The 20,204-nt window shown below is 54.8% G+C and overlaps 7 protein-coding genes across 7 annotated transcripts; 4 read left to right on the top strand and 3 right to left on the bottom strand.

Moving 5' to 3' along the window:
* Positions 1-23: 23 nt before the first annotated feature.
* On the top strand, positions 24-1,829 carry HD553DRAFT_326619 (uncharacterized protein; the record flags this gene model as incomplete). The annotated part of the gene is made up of 2 exons (XM_046181722.1): positions 24-534; positions 604-1,829. The coding sequence occupies 2 exons, from the start codon at positions 24-26 to the stop codon at positions 1,827-1,829; spliced, it is 1,737 nt and encodes a 578-aa protein (XP_046033434.1).
* A 901-nt stretch (positions 1,830-2,730) lies between these two features.
* On the top strand, positions 2,731-4,258 carry HD553DRAFT_345742 (uncharacterized protein; the record flags this gene model as incomplete). The annotated part of the gene is made up of 5 exons (XM_046183124.1): positions 2,731-2,824; positions 2,886-3,037; positions 3,116-3,396; positions 3,480-4,056; positions 4,124-4,258. 5 exons carry the CDS (start codon positions 2,731-2,733, stop codon positions 4,256-4,258), a joined length of 1,239 nt encoding a protein of 412 aa, XP_046033433.1.
* A 21-nt stretch (positions 4,259-4,279) lies between these two features.
* HD553DRAFT_318846 (putative ATP-dependent RNA helicase prh1) lies at positions 4,280-8,803 on the bottom strand. Its single transcript, XM_046180938.1, has 13 exons — positions 8,433-8,803; positions 8,013-8,059; positions 7,763-7,796; positions 7,095-7,476; positions 6,403-6,915; positions 6,160-6,314; positions 6,009-6,082; positions 5,735-5,933; positions 5,584-5,657; positions 5,339-5,510; positions 4,652-5,262; positions 4,519-4,590; positions 4,280-4,445 (listed from the first exon to the last, which is right to left on the bottom strand). The coding sequence occupies exons 1-13, from the start codon at positions 8,743-8,745 to the stop codon at positions 4,305-4,307; spliced, it is 2,787 nt and encodes a 928-aa protein (XP_046033432.1). The 5' UTR covers positions 8,746-8,803; the 3' UTR covers positions 4,280-4,304.
* A 217-nt stretch (positions 8,804-9,020) lies between these two features.
* On the top strand, positions 9,021-10,321 carry HD553DRAFT_135866 (putative vesicle membrane protein). Its single transcript, XM_046176631.1, has 3 exons — positions 9,021-9,272; positions 9,440-9,946; positions 10,143-10,321. The coding sequence occupies exons 1-3, from the start codon at positions 9,129-9,131 to the stop codon at positions 10,167-10,169; spliced, it is 678 nt and encodes a 225-aa protein (XP_046033431.1). The 5' UTR covers positions 9,021-9,128; the 3' UTR covers positions 10,170-10,321.
* A 1,670-nt stretch (positions 10,322-11,991) lies between these two features.
* HD553DRAFT_318842 (uncharacterized protein) lies at positions 11,992-14,687 on the top strand. Its single transcript, XM_046180937.1, has 9 exons — positions 11,992-12,472; positions 12,548-12,808; positions 12,919-13,165; positions 13,243-13,343; positions 13,426-13,550; positions 13,632-13,860; positions 13,943-14,017; positions 14,082-14,207; positions 14,278-14,687. The coding sequence occupies exons 1-9, from the start codon at positions 12,198-12,200 to the stop codon at positions 14,432-14,434; spliced, it is 1,596 nt and encodes a 531-aa protein (XP_046033430.1). The 5' UTR covers positions 11,992-12,197; the 3' UTR covers positions 14,435-14,687.
* A 215-nt stretch (positions 14,688-14,902) lies between these two features.
* HD553DRAFT_337372 (uncharacterized protein) lies at positions 14,903-17,591 on the bottom strand (the record flags this gene model as incomplete). Its single annotated transcript, XM_046182283.1, has 9 exons — positions 16,904-17,591; positions 16,663-16,821; positions 16,159-16,597; positions 15,881-16,072; positions 15,583-15,814; positions 15,445-15,516; positions 15,368-15,399; positions 15,130-15,202; positions 14,903-15,060 (listed from the first exon to the last, which is right to left on the bottom strand). The coding sequence occupies exons 1-9, from the start codon at positions 17,482-17,484 to the stop codon at positions 14,903-14,905; spliced, it is 1,938 nt and encodes a 645-aa protein (XP_046033429.1). The 5' UTR covers positions 17,485-17,591.
* Positions 17,592-18,273: 682 nt separating this feature from the next.
* Positions 18,274-20,084, bottom strand: HD553DRAFT_337371 (uncharacterized protein; the record flags this gene model as incomplete). Its single annotated transcript, XM_046182282.1, has 7 exons — positions 18,274-18,368; positions 18,441-18,513; positions 18,594-18,654; positions 18,760-18,839; positions 18,869-19,418; positions 19,492-19,731; positions 19,810-20,084. The coding sequence occupies 7 exons, from the start codon at positions 20,082-20,084 to the stop codon at positions 18,274-18,276; spliced, it is 1,374 nt and encodes a 457-aa protein (XP_046033428.1).
* Between the last annotated feature and the right edge of the window lie 120 nt (positions 20,085-20,204).

Genomic DNA, 20,204 nt, shown 5'->3' with positions numbered 1-20,204 from the left:
TCCGGGCTGTCGGTTGGCGACGTATGGTTTTCATGGGAGAAAACTGGATGGAAGGAGCGTCTGTGGCTATGATCGCAACGATCGCGGGCGTGATTCTTGAAGTGTTTGTCTCCCGTGACGACTGGCGATCGGACTCTTCGCTGATGGGGGAACTCGAGTTCTTGCGGGAACTGATCGGACCGGCGGCGTTTTCGACTCGGGAGTGGATACCCATCCTCCAACTGCTGCGTCGAACAAGTCTGATGACTGTTCAGACTGCTTTGAGAAAGTTGCGGGACTGTGTCTTACTGCCGGAGGCTCGTTCGCGGTGGAAGGACCTCGTTCAGAGTGCGGCGGAGATGTGGGCGTCTGAGCCTGGGGTTCAGCCAGAAATCATCCCCGTTGTGAACCTCGAGTGGTTGGGAACGCCTCTTGGTCATGCCAGCGATGTGTTGCGGGAGCTCTCCGAAGGTGTCGTACTGTACATGCCTCGGTCGGTCAAGGAGCAACTCGTACGCGAACGTTTGGGGTCTTTCAGTAGGCCCGTTTGGTCTGGTAAGTAAAAGCGTCTTCGATAACTTCCATGATTAACAGATTACTGACTTACGAATACACATCTTATAGGGTTCTTTGCCGACATGGACCTACTCGAGCGACAAATGATCACTCGTCAAACATGGGAAAGGCGATTTACGTTGCGTAGGAATTTCGCTCTTTCGTGGTTGAACGAGTGGACCAAGCCCGGGACGGACAAGATGTTGCGAATGCGTGGGTTGATCTTCGGTCTTCATCTCGATCTACCCGGTGGAGCAGCATTGGTACCGCGGAATGTGCCATTTGCCTATTCGCGGCCCGCAGGTTTCACCGAGAGGAGTCTAAGCGAAGAGCGTGCTGTTCGCGAGGTAGTAGATCTTTTCGAGATACCCGACCCGGCAGTGGATGTTGCGGACATGGATCTCGATATTGGGGATGGTCCTGGGCCTGACGCGGACGCTGCTACAGGAGAAGACGCCGGGGACGACGGGAATACCGGACGAGGGGGAGAAGGGACTGACGAGTCCAACAACAACAACAACGGAGGAGGAGCTGACGAGCCCCCCGAGAAGAACGTGGACGAGGAGGTCGCTGCGAAGTCCAAATCAAGGACTCCCGGATCGAAGGAGAGCAGCCCGGCAAAACCCCGTACGAGCAAGAACAGTGCGGGCGTGCTTTCGGCCGGGTTGCCCAAGGATAGGGAAGAGTCCGATGACTCTGACTACGCCGACTCTGAAAAAGGCGATAACGGCGACTCGGGCGATTCTGACGATGCGGACGCCTGGGAAGAAGGCGGATCCTGCGTGAAGAAGCTTGGGGACAAGAAGACCGCGGGAAGGCCAGGAGCGGGAGTCGCTTGGACTCACCAGATCGGGCCGGCTCAAGACGTCAATTTCTTCGTCAAGTCGAACGACCAATACCGCTCGTCCAGCAAGAGCAAGGTCGCGCTGGAGTGGGGCCAGGACGACGATTGGGTAGACCCAACCTTGATCTTGCCTTCAAAAGCGAGTGATAAGAAGTCCTGTGCCACGAAGAAACAGGCCTCGGACGCCCGGTCGAAGAAAGCGGGAGATATTCGCGACGCCATTCACGACAAGTTGATCGACGCAGCAAGGACAACCGGTACCGTCGGTCTCTACATGCAGGTGTATCCGGGTAGGATGGGTGTAGAGATGGCGATAACGCCAAACCTTGATCCCCAAGAAGCGGAGTGGAAGCGTTTGGCTTACGAGTTCTTCGACTACACGAGTGAGATTTCGGCCGACTGGGCTAGGAGGATCCGGGAGAAGGAAGAGGGGTTCAACGACGAAGAGTAAGGGAGATCGAGAGTATTGATACGGAGTATTATAATGCGTTTGAATTGTTTAAAGAGGTCCTGTATCGTGTAGCTTGATGTCCAATATGCCGAAATTATGCATGTATGATTCTCTCTCGAATGGCACAGTCAAAATATTGCAGCACAAGGGATGACTGGGCTGACTTGAAAACATGGTAAAGGATACTCGCGAACGGCGAACACTAAGTGTTCGCGGGCGACCAGGACGTTCGCGGTCGCCGGAATTGTTCGCGGGGACATGTTCGCCTTACAACAAGATGGTGTCTAGGAGAGTTGTACTGATTGGATAAGGGAGGTTGATCATGTGAACTGACATGGGTGTGGAAAGACCATGATTCTGTTAGTATATGTGATTGATGAGAACGAGAGGAGGTCAGGCTAAGAGACTATGAATGATATTGGCAACTGGCGACTTGATCTTTGAGAGAGAGAGAGAGAGAGAGAGGGAGCAAGTCGAATGTGATATAAGGTTAATAAGCTAGTAATTACTTACTAAACAAAGTAATGAGTTAGTAAGGTACTAATCACTTACTCAATTGATTAATACTATACACTAGACGGCTAATTATCAATTAGTAATGCGTGTGATGTGATGTGTGACCGAGTTAAGAACAGAGTACCTTCTGCTCGATCGCTCAAACATTCGCTCAAACATTCGCGCGAACGGGCGTGGGCGCGTCTCTTAGCTTAGTAAGGCAGAGAAAAATTGTGAACCCGAGCGATTGTCAATCTTTCACGCGCGCCAGGGATAGGTGGCGATGAACACCTTCGGTTTCCTCCTAAAGTCGCTCTCAAAATGTCTCTATATGGTGCATATGCATCCAAGTCTGACCTCTTCCCGTACAATCAAGACAACTCTCCAACCCTCTTCGAACGCAGCCATGGGCAAGACGAGATCATCCAAGAACAAGACCGGAGCCAGCTCTCGAGCTTCCACGTCAAAAGCGGAACAACCTACCGCGACCGACCTGATAGGTAAGGACAGGTCGTCGCTCCTCGAACTCGATATGACGGCTCACATCTCTGGCCGCCATAGCACAAGCCCATGCATACCTCGGACAATCCAACTTTGAACAGGCTATCAACAGTCTCGCTCTCGCACTCGACATCGAACCGGCGAACAGGGAAGCCAAGGAGATCCTCGGGATCGCCGAGATCGAGGGTGGGGACGTCGAAAAGGGACGAGAGGTGAGTCCACGACACAGTATACGAAACATTATGCTTGGTGCACGGGCAAAGAGCTAACGTGCTTGTGCGTCTGTCTAGCACCTGACGGGACTACTACCCCCTCACGTCCAAGACCCGGCTCCGTCCACCTACCTCTACCTAGCCCAGACGGCACCGACACCGCAAGAAGCGTTACAGCTCTACGAATCGGCCATCAAGCTGCTCGAAAGCAAGATCGAGGCCTTCTCTACACGCGGTTCTGGAATGGAGGAGGAGGACGCCGATGCCGATGTCGACGTCGATGTGACCAAGGAAGAGTTGATGAAAGAGTGCATCACCGCGCTCGTCGCGATGATCGAAATCTGGATGTCGGACTTGTGGTCAGTACCGAGAACCCCGTCTCGATGACTGTTACTGTCAGGAAGACCACCCAGCTCATTGTTATTGCATTCATCGTCGCCAGCTTCGAACCCCAAGCCTCGTCCGAATGCGACACCCTTATCGCCCGAGCCCTGTCGATCGACCCGAACGACATCGACGCCCTCCTCACCCTCTCATCCATCCGGATGTCCCAATCCAAGGCGGACGAAGCCAAACAGGTCATCCTCCAAGTCTCACGGTTGGTCATGGACGTCATCGACCGGATAGACAAGGCCGAGGACGAGGGCGAGGCGGCCGTCACCTCTACAAACACGGAGACCAGCGACACTACGGGCCAAGATAGGATGGCGGATGAAGCCGACTCGAACCCTGTCGTCCGGGACCTGCCTTCGATCCCCACTCGACACCTCTTGACCCGTCTCTTGCTCGAGCACCACCAATACGTCCAAGCGCTCCGGGTCAACGATTCCGTCAGGCGAGAGGACGAGCTCGAGGTGGAAGGTTGTTACCTGGAAGGATGGGCGTGGTACTGTCGAGGCGAAGCTATCGAGGCTGGGGATGAAGAGGGAGCCAAGGAAAAGTTGCCCGAAGAGGAGACGTTGCCGAGCAAGAACGAGTGTTGGACCGAGGCCTTGAGCAGTTTCATGGAGTGTGCTTCGGTGAGTCGAGAGACGGCAGGTTGGGCTCATGGACGTGCGGGCTGACAGGGCACGGACTCGCACGCAGCTTCACGAAAGTCAGGAACATCCCGACCAAGGTATCCTCGCACATGTACAAGAGCTCATCCCCCTGCTGGAAAAGGCTGGCATCGTGGTCGAAGTCGACGACGAAGAGGCCGGCGAGGACGTGGACATGGCATAGAGTGTGATAGACAAGGACAAGCGTTGTACATAGAGCGGCCCCGAGTCTATTCCATTACGACATCCGCCTTGCCCTCGAAGCTCTGCTTGACCGACTGTATCGACGTGTCGCTCAGACCAGGGATGTCCGAAAGCCAAGCCTCTTCGATGGCCGATACGTTGTGGGCATAGTAGTTGGTCGTCAGGGCCTGCAGGAGGAATCCGAGGCGTAGACGTCAGGCGGACAGGTGAGAGTATTGGAGTGGCACACGATCTGCTTACAATCTCGTCGTAGACAATGGTGGGCACCTTTTTACCGACCAGCACCGAGGAAGGGTGAATCTTGAGGCCGTCCTGAAGGTGACGCGCGGTGTTCAGCCAATCGAGCACGCTGGTGGGACTCGCCTCGACTCACCTTGTCTGATATCCGGTTGAGGACGGGCTGGTAGCTGAGTCCATCCGGCTGCAATCGCGCGGCGTTCATGTACAACCCCTTGGAGAGACACTGCATGACCCGGCTCGAATCCTCGCCAGCCGAGACTTTGGGGTCCTGCCCTGTAGACTTGACGAGCTGTTGCAACTGGGTACGAAGCAGCCTGGCCTCGTTCAACACCCGGAAACTGAGCGAGTGTTCGTTGCACCAATCGGTGACGGCCTTGCGGACGGGCTTGTCGCCGGCAGCCGCCTGTGGATTCTCCTTGCGAGCCTGTTCGAGCACTTCGAGGAACGCCCTCAAGACGTTCATCCCCGTCATGTGGTCCCCGTCCCGATGCACAAACGCCCTCCTCGTCTTGTCGGCCTGTTCACGTGTCGAGTAGGATTCGAGGATCGGATTGCCAGCCTCGCGCAAGGCGATAATGTCGACGACCTCGCTCGTGCATCCGAGTTTGAACGACGCGATGAGGACCTTGGCGAGGAGCGGGTTGATGGGAAAGTGCAGCATCTGTCGGCCGACCGGAGTGATGGTGAACGAGGCCCCGACAGGGATGGCCTCGAGCTGCATAAGTTGGCGTAGCGACGATATCACTGCAGGGGAACGGCAGGGGAGCAAAGTCAGCCGAGCGCAAAAGATCTCGACCTCAACCGGGACCAGAACACCCACAACTGAACCGTTCGGGCTGATCGAGATAGTCAAATTCGAGCGGCTTCTGACCCCAGGCCATGAGCTGCAGCAAGGCCGAGGCCAGGTCGGCTCGCTGGATCTCGGGACTCGTCTCTTGCGGCCGCATCTCGTAGTCGAGTTTGGTGTAGAGTCGGTAACATACGCCGGCGGCCTACCGAAGGGACGGAGAACGTACGCTACGTCAGCAAAGTGATCGTTCCCGAGGCGAATGACCGCGGACTCACGGTACGACCCGCACGACCCGCTCGCTGTTTCGCCGCAGCGCGACTACACGGTAGACTTTGCAACGCCGAGACCGCTGTGTTCGCGAAACAAACACAAGACTGTCAACTACATGTCTCTACCCGCCTCGGCGGCCATGCTGGCCAGACTCACTCCCTCCCTTGCTCAATGGCACGACGTTCTTCTCCTTTTGCAACCCCGAGTCGACGACGTAGACGATCTTGGGTATGGTCAACCCCGTCTCGGCAATGTTGGTCGAGACAACGATCTTGCGCTTGTGGTTCGGGGTAGTGTTGAAGACTTGACGTTGTTTGACGTCGGAGAGGTTTCGATAGAGAGGGGCGGCGAGGATCTGCGGGGTTGTTACAAGGTGTCAGCGTGGGAGAATGCGTTGGCCCCGTTGTTTTTCGGCGCTTCCCGTACTGACCTCGTCGATCCCGGGTGGGAGCTGCTTGTTGCATTGTTCCAGGCTCTTGACCAGACTATCGATCTCTTCCTGGCCTAGAGTTTCCGCCAACGTCGGCCTTGGTCAGCTCTGAACAAATGAGCGACCTGTGCGAGCTTGAACTCGATCTCACCTGGCATAAACACCAAGACATCCCCTGGAGGCAGATCGAGGTGAATCTTCAGACATTGCCGGAGAGCCGCCTGGACCTTGTCCGGTCCCGGATCAGCTTGGGCGTGGTGAATGACGACCGGGTACGTTCGACCTTTGATATAGAGGATCGGAGCGCTGTCAAAGTGAATAGAGGGAGGTTTTCCGGTCGTCAGGATCAGTCCCGAAGATCGTCAACGCAAAGAGACGACCGAACCGGACTCGCCTGTTGAAAAAGCTGGAAAACTTTTCCGCATCGATCGTGGCGCTCATCACGACCAGCTTCAACTCTCTCATCTCGAACCCTCTATACGTCGCCGGATTCGTTGTCACCGTCTGCACCTCGTCCCCGCTACCTTGCCCATCTCGATCTTCATCCTGCTTGCCGCCCCGCCCACGCCGACGCAATCGCCTGGTCAACTCTCTCCGCTCTGCCTGGATCCGCTTCAAACTCCCCAACAAGAAATCCGTATTCAACGTCCGTTCATGCGCTTCGTCGATGATGATGACGTCGTAGCGGAGGAGCAGACGGGAAGCTTCGTCCGGCGTCGACGTCGAGGCTGAGGGCGAGGACGATTTGCCATCGGCACCGGCACCGGCACCAGACCCAGACCCAGACCCAGAACCGGACCCGAAGGACGAGGCCGTCCCAGACGGAGTAGCCGTCTCCAACGAATCCTCGTCATCCCCGCGTTTCCGTTTCGACGACGACGAGGAAGACGCGTGATTGGACAGTTCTCTGTGCGGGGCAAAAGTTGAAGACTCCAGGTCAGCTCGAGGTCGCTTCGTCGGTTTGATAAGATTCAAGAGGGGTTGCAGCGAGGCCGACCGATTCTCTCCATGTCCCCCGGCTTTTCACACGGACCCCAGATCGAGCCTTGCGAAAGCGACAAAAAGACACGGACAACGCAGACTCACCGTAACAACACCCCCTCCGTACAAAACCTGACCTTCGTAACCCCCCTCTCTTTACCCTTCCCACCTTCTTTCCCACCCCCATAGCCATGCGCGGGAACCCTCTCCTTACTCTCAAACCTGACGGCATACCCGACCTCGTCCCCCAGCCTGACGCCCATCTCCTCGGCCACCCGGTTAGCCAACGAGACGCAGGGTAATCGACGTGGTTGAGTTATGGCTATGCTTATCGGGCCAGGACTCGGGGGACGGAGGGTTAGGCGGGGTGGTTGAGATTGAGATTGAGATTTAGAAGCAGAAGAGGCGGTATTATTGAAGGTCGGCTGTCCTCGTTCCCGGAAATAAGCCACCGAAGCCGGGTGAGAGTAGAGTAATTGCGGGATTTCTATATATCGTATTCCGAGGTCAATCACGATATGACGGATCGCAACGCATCGAGTCAGCTTATGATCCTTCTTCACGCGAGGATCGATCCTCAAGAAAGAGAGATTGTATGGGGAAGCCGCAAAAGAAGAGCCGACCGAGGAAGAGATTGCGAACGAGAACGGAAAGTGCAAAGTGCAGAGTGCAAAGTGCAAAGTGGGAAGTAAAATCGGAAAGAGCCCCCGAAGAACAATCGGACCAAAGAGTGCCCATCGAAAAACAGAGTCGGACAAGGACGAGGGACTCACGTGTCGATTTCCCAGATCCCGTCTCGGCCATGACCTAGACCATCCCATCACGTCACATCGCATCCCATGACATCCCATCCCACAAAACGATATCACACAGAGTTCCAAGCAAGCGTTAGCCATCTCGGCCTCTCGAACATGCGCCATTCGCATGCGGCCGAAGAACCAGAAATCCAAGCATGAAATGCAATGGAAAGGAGGAAGCGGGAGAGAGAGCAAAAGGAGGAGAGGTGGGAACGGGTGGACTTACGACGACGGTCTCGTTATCCAGAATATGTTGGACTAGGGCGTCCTTGGCTATCGATATCGATATTCAACCAGATTCGGATTGAGATCCAAGTTCAGATTGAGATCCAGAGGCGGGGTCGGGTTCAGGGATCAGATTGGGGACATCGAATGTGACGATAAGATGAGAGATGAGGGTTGACGAGCGTCGAAAATTGAAATTCGGAATCGAAGGTTGAAAAAACGAGATTCCACGAGGATATAGGATAGAGAAAAGGTGTAGTGTTAGATATCAGAAAAAAACGCAGGTATCAGCACAAGCATCGATACGACCTTAGGGATTATTATTCGACGTCCCAGTCCCAGTCTCGTCCCCCAACACCGACACAAAACCAAGGACCGTGCCGTGGGGCAGGATAGGAAATGTCGATCAGACCAGGCTCACCTTCATTGACAGGCAACCTCTGCGCATCATTTTTCAGCCTCTCCGACGTCCTCTTCATCTTTTCCCTTTCCTCGGGCGTCAATCCCGTATTCGCCCCCGAAGTGATTTTGCGTTTCTTGGGCACAGGTCTCGCCGTCGTCATTGTCGGTACTGATATTGTCGATGATACCGGCTGCCCATCCTGGTCCTGATCCTGGTCTGCCCGTGACCTTCGTTTGAGACGTGCCATCTCCGTCTTATCCGGGAAGACCTGCTCGTTAGAGTCCGGGTCTGATTCGTCAGAAAAGTCTACCGATGTGGGTGGGCGTGCCATCGTCGCTGGGCTTGAGGTTGTCCTGATTTCGATCGTCGTTGCTAGAGCAGTATCGTAGGATGTTGTCGCTTCAACTTTTGTAGAGAGATGAATTTCGGAGGAGAGCGAGCGAGGGAATTGATTATTATCTTACGGGGGGGATCACTTGGTTGAGATGACACGTCATCGCACTGGTCCTCGTACTTATCAATTTAATGTGTGGGTCGACGACCCGTTGATGACGTCGATGACGAGGAGGATGTTGTGCACGATAATGTAATGATGATGATGTTGATGGATTCGCGACAACATCAACCTCCTGAACAATCTCCTCACCTTATACACACATACACTCTCACACACACACATAGCACATCCACCCCGCACACGCTATCGCCACCACCATGAAGGTCTACTCCATCTCCCTCCTCTCCATCAACTCGGCCACGCCCGCCACCTCGACCGTCCTCTGCCAAGTCAACGACCTCAGCAGCTTTAGCTTTTATCAACGAGGCAGCGTGGGAGAGTTTATGGGGTTTTTCACCAAGGTCAGTCACGGGAAACACGTCCGAGCAGAGGGTGTAGGGAGTCGAGAGCTGATTTGAGGATCGTCTTTTCGTCTTTCCATCGGATCTTCTTTCATGTTCACATCACACGCTCGCCACACCACAAACCCCATCCCCTTCTTCAACCTCACCTTTCAAAACCGCCGCAGACCGTCGCCGAAAGGACCTCCCCCAACACCCCCTCTTCCGTCGAAGAAAACTCTTACAAAGCACACGTCTTCCGGACCCCCTCCGCACCCGGTAAAACAGGTTTAGCATGCGTGATGATCACCGACCTGGAATACCCTTACCGACCGGCTTTCACGCTGATCACCAAGATCTTGGACGAACAATCCTCGCTCGTCTCTCAACTCCCTACTCCCGGCTCCTCTTCCATCGCCGGTGGAAGTAACCCGTCTATGGCGGCCTCGGGCGGCCTATCTCCGGCCCAAAAAGGTAAACTCGAAGCCACCCTCCAACAATACCTGACCAAGTACCAAGACCCCACCCAAGCGGATACGATCATGAAGGTCCAAAAAGAGCTCGACGAGACCAAGATCGTGCTCCACAAGACCATCGAATCCGTCCTCGAGCGGGGGGAGAAGATTGACAACTTGGTCGAGAGGAGTAACGCGTTGAGTAATCAGAGCAAGATGTTTTATCGGACTGCCAAGAAGGTGAGTGGCGAGCGCAGCGGGGCGAGGCGGGCAGAAGGCGAGGGTTGAGGATGTTGCGTTTGAGTATACGGGGGTTGGCGTTGGCGAGGAGGGAACAAAAAGCAGGATTATAACGACCGGACGGCAAGCTGACTCTGAGCATCAACCCCTTCCTTTCTTGTTGCACTTTTCACTTGCGAACGTGTCTACCTCGTAGCAAAACTCGTGCTGCGTGGTCATGTAATGTGAAACGAGAACCTTGGAATCGGGATCGCCAACCTCGAACCTCGACCGTGGACCTCGATATCCTTTTACCCTGTACCTGTACCTTTACCTTTTTCGACTTTTCTTGTTCGACTATTCTTCGTCGGCTTTTTCCTTCTTCGTCGGCCTCGTCTTCTTCGAAACCTCGAAACCTCGAAACCTCCAACACTACACCCACCCCCCCGTATCAAACTCAAACACCTTTCCCTGGAAATCCCTTCTTCGCCACGCCCATTAACAACAACAACAATCGCAATCGCCATCGCCATCGCAAAACAAGCCCTTGAAGCCTGGACAACGTCCACCATCCTCGTGCTTCCTCTTGAATCGGGGGTTATAACCCGATCCGGGCTGCGATTTTGAACGGACCGGACGGAAGAGTGCAGGAGATACGGATCGAGATCGACATGGTTACGGTTACAATGCCGGAGGGGGATGAGGATAGGGATAGGGAAAGGGATTGAGGATGAGGACGAGCGCGGTGGTAGCCCCAGAGTTTCAGCACTCGTATCTCGCTTTCTTACTACTTCGACATGCGAGAGGTGCGAGATGCGACATGCGAGAAAACGTATCCATCGTCGATCCTGTTCTTCTATCCTATAACCTACTCTCCGGAAAGTCTTCTTAGTCCTTCTTTTTGTGATTGTTTTGTGTGAGAGAGATCGCTCTTGTTCGGGTAAATTAACGTCGGCCTATGTTCGTGATATAATGATGATGAGTGATGACGACGGTATCCACTGCGGCCTGATACGAGCGTGAAAAGGGATCTGTTAGGGTTGCTTCTTCTTGGATGCAGATCAGATCAGATCAGATGGTGCTGTTGGGGACGGTTCGGGCAAGGGGGGCGCGACCCGGCTGCGGGGGTATGGACATGAACCGTACATAAGAGAAATACTAGATAGTCATGTCATTCTTGAACTGAACTCTCAGAACGACAGACATGCATCACGATCCGGAATGTGAGCCGTTGCCGTGGTCGGGGGAAGGAGACGGGATCCGTGAGAGAGCGACCTGGACGTTCGAGTGGCTCGCATTTCTCGATCGGTGAGGGATTCCATCGCTTTCTGATCCTTGGATCCAGATCAATCAGTCTTCCTGTTCGCGGGGTGATACCGGTCTCCAAGGTCTCGGGGATACAAGTAAGAAAGTGGTCTGATTAATCAGAAGAATCTGGTCAGTGCAAAGCTCCGTCCTTCTACTGTAGAGTATGCTGCGGTATCATCAGAACCTAAGCTTGCCATTTCGGCCTGCAGGACGACCCTATGCTATAACGCCAGGGACTGTCCTGGGCTCGTCATCCAAAGGTTCAAGGGCATAACACCCGCGTGTGGATATCGAGCCGAACTGCTTACCGTCCAGCATATCTTGCTGTGTGTCATTTGCGCCGACTCGGATCGAATTATAATATTAAGATGATCAATCGAAGATCGCGGTGGGCATTGTAGCGCGAGCGTATCGATACATCCTTTGCACCGGGAAACAAGCAAGAATAGCTCGGTGCACACGCTCAAGGTCATCGCTCCGTCGCTTTTCGACCTAGACTGAACTTGCGCGAAGAAGCACATGCAGTCCATCGTCGAGGAGGACATGATCCGAAACAGACGTCGAACGGTTCAGCTGCATCGAGGGAAGTGCATATCTATGTACTATGGCGCGAACGGCGCAGGCGGGATCACGCCCGAGACAGTCTGGTCGTCAAGCTCTGGTCTCCGATCACATGCACAGCGGTTCCAGGTTGGAGCGATTTCTCGTGTTCGAATCTCACGTCAGGTCCCGTCGTCGTCGTTCTATACCACCCGCCCCGGAAGTCGTTTCAAGGTTTCGGGACCAGATCAGCCTCCATCACGTTTGCTACGGAACCATCTTCGTCGGGGAGGATGGGCAACAGTCGGGAAGGGGTTTGGCATAGAATTGTTCAGGTTGATGAGGACGATCTCGACAACGAGGATAGGTCACCAACCTTCCCCAACTGGTGGTATACGGAATCCCTCGTACCAACGATCGCGACATGCCTCGATCGACCCGCTACCGATCCAGCCTCGCCTTGATCGTCGGGGCTGGGCTGATCTCGCTGATACTCTGGTACACGAGCCTGCAGAACGAGTCGCGCGAACATCTCAATTCGTCGGTCTGGAGGACACTCTGGCCATGCGAACAGGGATCGATAGGGGATTCCAAGTGGGACTGTATCGATCGCGATCGTGCAAGCCGACATACAGTCGATGTCGAGCTTCAAAAGCAACAGTTGGACGACCTGGTCGCCGAACGAAAGATCTGGACAAAGTGAGTCTGGAGTAACTAAACTGCCGCTGGACCTGCTGTTTGTCGTCTCCCCCTGCTCACGCTCGAACGCCGCAGCAACCGCGCCCAGTACCAGAACGCAGACAACCTCGAGTACGCCCGCAAATGCCTAGAAGAACCTGGCTCATGTCCATCCCGACCCTTGATCGTATCTCACTATCTATACGTCGAACTCCTCAAAGCTGGTGATCCTCTCGGAGGGGAAATGGTGTGGATGGAAAGCGTGATCGAAAAGCTCGAAGCTATGGGCTACAGGCTTCTCATCTTGAGGCAGTACCATGAAGTCGTACAAGCCGCTCGAATGGCTGGCAGTCTCATGTACGTCCCTCTCGTGCGCCGTTCTCCTCGGATGAGGGTCCAAAACTTGCCCGCACGATCGCATCTCTGACTCTCCTACTTTGTGTTTGCTCTGCTACGAAACACAAAAGACATTCCTATTGGGGCGATGAACGATTCGTGACGGAATGTGTCGGCGATCCTCGCTGCATCGCCGACTATCAGCCTCCATACGTGACGACCGAAGACGAGCCCTTGCCATCGCTCCCCTCCGGCCTGGCCTCGACCGAGGGCGAACAGGAACACTGGGTCAACTTGGACGGGAAGGAGAACTGGGAAAAGGTGCCACTCGAGGAAAGAGGGAGCCTCCCCGTCCAGAGACTCTTTAGCGTGCAATTTGTTCGTCGCGAGCGAGATGTGCGCCCCGAGCAGACGATCTTCTGACACCTGCTATCTGGTTAACCTCCCCGCCTTAGTGGCCAAACGCTCCACTGGAACAACATCGGGCGGACGACTATCAAGGTCCGGGTCGGGAGATGGCGGCTCCCAATCCATTGGGCAACCAGTGGACAATGACGTGAGTCACATAGCCACGGACACGGCTGTAAACCCTTGACCCGGCTGAACGTGTCTCGCGTCTTGCCATACTGTACGAGTAGTCCGTTCCCGTATCCAGGTCATCTCTTCATGCCATGGTCGGTGGAACAGGCTTGTCATCGAACTCCTAACGTGCCTCAATCGGAGCGGCAGCCGCGTGCAGCCATCATCTTTGCCAAGTATACCTGTGAGCGTCGGTGGAACGGTCACTCATGGTCCAAGATCGGCTAGACGCAGCTGAGCGCCTTTCACCTAACGTCTACTGTAGCACTCTTCCATTGGCACACCGACCCGAAAGCCTGGAGTAGCGAGCCTTTCGTCGAGAGCGGTATCAAGTTTTACGCTACCGCAAAGACCCACCCTGATGGCGAACTCCCCGCTGGCATCCAGAACCTCGGACCGCTGACCACGGACGTCTACTCGGCGACCGTAGCGGGGATGAGGGCGATGATCGGAATCGGGGCGCCCAAGTTTAGTCCCAGCCCATACTTTGCCCTGTGAGACAGGCCTTTTTCGACTACAGTAAGCTGCTTACAAGGTTTGTTGTGGGCTGACCATCGATGACATGCTTCGTCACAGGTGCAAGGGCGTGCCGGTCGTACTATGGAGGAGTGACGATCGGGAGCCTCGTAACGAGTGGGAAAGGCTTTTACCGTCAGTGAGAGACGCTGATCGACACAGAAACGATGTGCGTTCGACTCATACCCAGTTCTTCTAGTGGACTGTCCCAACATGGTCCAGTGGCCTCGCTGGGCAAGCCCTACGTATACGAGTACACGGGCAATAATGTTACCCAACTGCTTGACGCGGTCGAACAGGCGGTGTCGAATCCGATCGAACCCTAGTCAGTATACCTCTTTCCAGCGCAAGAATCATTGCCACAACCTGATTCTCGCTGCGCGCACCTGTCGAAGCATTCCACCTGTCATGCGGGACCAATACGTCGCCGAGCATATCGCTGCATGGGCTGAAACCGATTTCGAGGACCGTCTCAATTCGTGGATCCGGGAACACATGGGCAGGAAACCCCGTGCCACATTGATGTACAGGGAAAAGTTCGGATTGCTATAAGATCGTCGCTCAATCACGCGAACATGAGACCCTACCGGCCCACGTGACCGGTTTACGCTGCCGACCTGACGTTTCCCTCTTCCATTGGATTGGTATCAAGCAGCTTTCGAAGGCGAGACGAGGTCGTTGGCCGCAAGGTGGTGACCAGAATCGTCATACGCGAACAACAAGGCAATGTACCCTTACATCGCTCAAACGCGACGTGTTCATAGCATGCCAATGACCGACGGAAGATTTCCAGGTAGAGTCGAATGATATACAATCTCTGTGATCTGTACACTGCTTGTACTGCCGTAGTACAACAGCCTCGCTTGTGGGTTCTCTATCAAGCGCAATCTGAACCGAATTTAGAGCCGTTTTCGCGGCACCGACTGTCATTCATCTATGCGCAAATCGACCGTGGCGACACTCGGTGATCATTACGCCAGGAACGCCTGCAATACCGATGAGGACAGGAAGACTTGAATTTCATGCTCTCTTCCAACTCGCAAGCACCCACGAAAGGCTCACCTGCGCACCGTCGCCTGGATCCATCCACGAGCGCCTCAGGTGAAACATTGTCTGCCAATCCAGGTAGAGCAGAGCGCGCGTCCGGTCACGCACAGCGGATTCTTTCATGCGAGGTACTGATGGCAGGTGGTCGCACGGAGCGATCAACAAGACGGCGGACCTGATACGATCCCGTTGCGACTCACGGACAAAACGTTCGATGGGAGTGTCGATGGCTTCCTGCAAGACTTGTTCGAGGCGCACGAAATCCCCTCTCCTCTACGGTTCAATGCCGGCCGTTTAGCGAATCACAACACCGGGTAATCGAGAGCCTTTGGAACCCACCACATGGTAAACGTATGGCGCCGTCAAGTTCAGCAGACCACTAAATTGCACTCTGACGTGAGCCTTGCGTACGATCAAGCCCACGGATTTCCAACGTACTCGTGTTGCCCTGTATCGATCAAGGAACCCGGCTTTCAGCGGCGAGTTGGGACAAGAAACGGGTCATCGAGACATACCTCTCCAACCAGACTTGTCCTCGGGATCCCCTCCGTTCCAATGCATGATTGGGTGTATAAACGGCAGACCGACTGATCAGGAATAGTGTCTCAGCGTTCGTATCACATCACGACGACGGGACGCGCGACATGGCTCACGACACAGGGCTTCGTATGGAGTGGGTGACAAGCGAGGACTACCGACTCCCAAGACGGCTTTGCTATGGCCGACCAAATCGTAAAACTTATCCCTTGGCAGGCGTCCGACGTTTTCCACCGACTCGAACGGAAACGTATCATTGATGGTATCGGCGGCGGCGATGAAATCGATTCCGGTATGATCGTGCATGTTCGTAAAGATTTGCTCGTCCGACCACCAGGCGTTTGTGTCCTGTAATATGAGCTCGACAATCAGACTCGGATCCGCACAGACGATGTCGCTCGAACAAACTCTCACTTTGTTCTGTATGAAGCGGAGGACTTTGGTAAAGATGAACGCTCGGCCGAGCCTGTTCTCGAGGGGTGGCGTAGGTACCTTCATACAGTCAGACTCCAAGGTATAGCCGAGGTAGAAATTGCTGGGGTCTTTGGGATCGACGCCAGGAAATTCTGCGTAATGCTCTGGCGACAACGTCCACGCATGACCGAGCTATACGAGATTGGCACAGGGTCGATAAATGGATCGTAAGTGACATGCCAGACTCTTCTGGGGCCTCGTCAATTTCGGTCACTGACGGGATGATCCGTGCCCGGCCAAAAGTTAAAGTTCAACATCTTCCAGATGGGTATACCTCGCTCGAACCCGGCACGCTTTGCGCACCCGTCGAGTGGCGTTCTTTCCCGTTGGTCGTTCATTCGCAGCCAACCCCATCTGGCGACAAGAGGATCCTCTTCCTGTTGATCTGCATCCATGGGTATCCCTTGCTCGCGAAGCATCTCGGACGCTTCTTCGAACGAAACAAAGGTGTACTTGTTGCTTTGATGTTCCAGCTGGTATCCAGAAACCCGCCGAGGGACCTGGTAGTAGCCACACTCCTGGGTCGAACGCGACTCCCATATGATGGTAGAGACCAACTCTGGTATGTACGCATAGACATCGGCCGTTTCGTAAGTGTCATAGGTGTAGATCACTGTATGGCCCAGAGCTTCGATCGCTCGGATGGTGGACAATGCCCTGTGACGAGTCGGATATTATTGGTCTGACAATTGCGATGAAACTTGGGCACGCAGCCGACTCGCCAGATATCTTCCCCTCCGTTCCCTTCTTTGATGGAGAACGGCCAGTGAGAGCTGCCTCCCAATACGATCGTCGTCTGGCCTGGTCTGCAATCGTTGGCTCGAAGACAAACCGCCATCTCGCTCAACCGTTCGATGTTTCGGATCCGCGGGATGTCTTCTCTATAGTATCATCGCGAACGGACCACGGTCATCATCTCGTCGTCTTTCAAGAGGAAAAGGGGTTACCGCCCGGATGTCTTACATGTAATATGATACTTTATAATGAGCCACCAGTTCTTCTATCCGCCCAGCAAGCTCCATCCTGCGCGAAGCAGTCATCGTCCCTCGGTCGATACTCGCTCTATCCGCCTGCCCAGACTCGGTCTCGGACCATGCGAGCTCGCTCAACCGCTGTAATCCAGCCCGGCCTTGTTCGTCCAATTCGTCCGTCTCTTCGAGCGAAAGTGACTCGGCGTCGAGAAAAGACCCATCGTCGTGCAAGAGACCGTGAAGGTTGGCTCTCCAGGGCTCCAAGTATGGACCCAAGGAGAGTCGATGTCCGTGTAACGGACGATACGACCCCTTGAAGCTTGGTTCGTGCTGAAAGCGATACGGTATCCGTTCGGTGAAGAGCAGGTGAGCGATGATCAGGAATGACAACAGGCCAACCCCGGCGAATACACGATGACGCCCCGGAAGCCGAGCGAATGAGGCGAGGTTGGACAAGACGTCTTTAGCCATGTCGCTTCGCTGCAAGGCAGGAGCAATGCGATCGTGGTCGTTTTTCACTAGGACGTACTCCGACAGCACGGGACTTGCAGGTAAAACGTATTCTGACAACATGCGTAAGACGTGATCGACGAGTCGTGCATGCCGTATCGCTTCTCCTCGATCTCACCGACATCGGCCTGCCCCTCGACTTGACGACTCGTGTTTGGGAGAGTCGCACTTGCGAGGGCGTCATTTACCTCCAGAATACAGCCACCTTTCCCCCCCGGCGTTGGAAGCAAACCCTTTTAAAGTCCCGTACATATGTATCGTATTATTATTGTACCTGTCTCGGAAGCTTAACCCTCCCGTTTTTTTTTTCGTCTCGGGGGGTTTTTGCCCGGAACCGTGCAAGTCGTTCGCGAGAAAAGTGATAGGGCATGACCACCGATAACGACTGAACACTGGGAAGGGACTGCTGTGCTGCGAGCGTCTGCGATCAGATGGAGTCATCCTCAAGGAGTCATTTCGGGACTGTCGTCACGTCGAGAGTCGTTTCCTCGGCCTTTACGGACAGCGATGATCACGAGGTCGACGAGCGGATATATTGCGATGTCTTTCGGATGGTCGTCTCGTAGTACAGTACGACGACGGCGACGATGACACTAGCCGAAAGGGTGGGAAGAAGAACGATACAGGGTCAAAACTGAAGACCTTTTGAAGATCGCATCATTCCATAACCCCTCGCACTCTTTGTATACAAACCAGATCTAATCAAAACACACCACACTAGCCATAGCAAGGTTCTCCGCCCACGGTGTATCGTCGTCTCGACCGCTGATGCACCTGTCATCGTCGTCGATCTTGACACGCACCCAGCTCGACAAACGTTCAAAAGTTGCCTCAAACCCCACATGTACGGCTTTAGAGCCCAGAGATGGCCTGTGCCATAAAGTCCCATCCCGTCTCGATCAGAGCATGAAGTCCGTCCTTGTTCTCGCCGGCGATCGAGTTCGAGACTGCAATGCCCGCACAACGTCAGACCGCCGTGCCGATAACCGTAACCCACCTTCGCTGAACCGCTCGCTCACCAAGTAAAGCTTCTTCTCCCCGACCTTCTCCCCTTCCCGGCACGGTTTTCCCAAAGTCGTCGAGATCGCTCGGCTGTTGAGAGATCGTGGTTGTCGGTTAGTCTCGGTCGGTTCTCAATCACGTCCCCCACTCCTCCTGCCGAGGTGACTCACGATTTCGAGGTTACTAACGACGATCAAGTCGCCCGACTCCGATTTAATCTCGCTTAGCTCACTGTGTGTGTCGTTTCGGAAAAGCGCGGAACAAACACGCGAGAGAAGATTTATTAGCCCGAGACAGCGAGACAAAGTTTCGGTCGGTCAGTCACCGATGACGTACGAGAGGTTTCGGTCCCGGTCACCAGAGCTGCTGAGATCTGTCGTCGGCAGTCGAGACGTGGTATCGTGGGTTCGGTCGACCTGCATGGCAAGGGGGGTGGGGGGTGAACGATCAGCTCGGAAGCATCGTGGGCCTGTTCGGTCGATTTCCGACTCGCCTTGGGGCTGGCGACTTTGCCATCGAGGGGGAGCCATTCGTACAGTTTCCACATGGGAATACCTTGATTATCATCCGAACCCCGACGCACGCACGCGTCTCGAGCGTTGATGACATCCGCGTCCGTCTTTGAGGAGGACCTAGGATCGAGGGACTGGAAGCCGTAGGGCTGAACTTGATACTCGGTCTCCCATTGTCGAGCGAGGACGTCGATCCCCCGGGGTTCGAGTTCTGCCTTGCTGATCCTCACCGTACGAGTGCTGGTCCTGCTATCGAATTGATATCCAAGGACGCGGGCGCCCAACGCGACGTCCTCGTCTTCGAGCAGGACCGCGTGCTCTGGGTCACCAAAGTGGACGCACGATCGGACGTCGGCTTCGGACGCAAGCACGAGCTTGATCAACGAGGGAAACCTATCGTAGAGGTCGGCGGCCTGACCGATACTCGAGACGTAAAGCGACCTATTTTCTAGGTCTCCGTTGGGGTCCATGGCCGATTCGACCCTGATATGATGTGGATCATCATACCCCATCAGTGACTTGGGGTGAGATCGCGTTCACATGCCCGCCGACTTACCACGGCTCGGAAGCGGTACCGTCGATCAAGCCCGAAAAGGGCGTGCCCACCGCCACAAAGATGTCGAGCTCTTCCTCGTCACACGCCGAGAACCCCTTGCTCTGCTGGAGCAGATCTCTCTCACTCTTGCCAAAGAGCAGTATACCGGTGTAGTCTTCAGTCTCGGAGAGGGAAGCGAGGATGCAGTTGTGAAGACGCTTGAACAGGGGGAGGTTCCAACGGTCGGCATGAGACAATATGCTATAGTACCACGAGCCGGCGGACGTGGGCCAAACATGAGCGTAATTCGTCCGTATGTCACGATCGACAACGGCTCACCCGTGTTCTTGTTGCTTGACACTCTTGATCTCATCGATCTGATCCCTCAATTCACTAACCAGAGCCCATCGTGCGGCGGTACTGAGTTGATTCCCGCCCGACTGCTGAGGAGAATGATCAGCCCCCAAGTCGGTACGCGCGGCGTGGATGGCCAGGTTGGCGAATGCCTTTTGACGTGCCATTTGATGTCCCGCAGATAGGGCTGCCGACTCGACAAGGGCAGAGTAGGACAAGGCAGTCAAGACTGCGAGAAGAAAGTGCCGAATGGAGTACATGGCGATGATGAAGAAGAGAAATCGGGAGTAGGGGTAGCGAAAACGGTAGTAGGAGTTATCGTCGCGTCTGTTGGGCAAAGAAATGGATCACGCCAGGATATGGCTCTCGCCTTGACCCCC

This window comes from Filobasidium floriforme (genome assembly GCF_021052385.1).
Source record: "Filobasidium floriforme strain CBS 6241 chromosome Unknown HD553scaffold_25, whole genome shotgun sequence".
NCBI lineage: Eukaryota > Fungi > Basidiomycota > Tremellomycetes > Filobasidiales > Filobasidiaceae > Filobasidium > Filobasidium floriforme.
The sequence above is the reverse complement of the archived record's forward strand: the minus strand, read 5'-3'. Positions and strand labels throughout refer to the sequence as shown.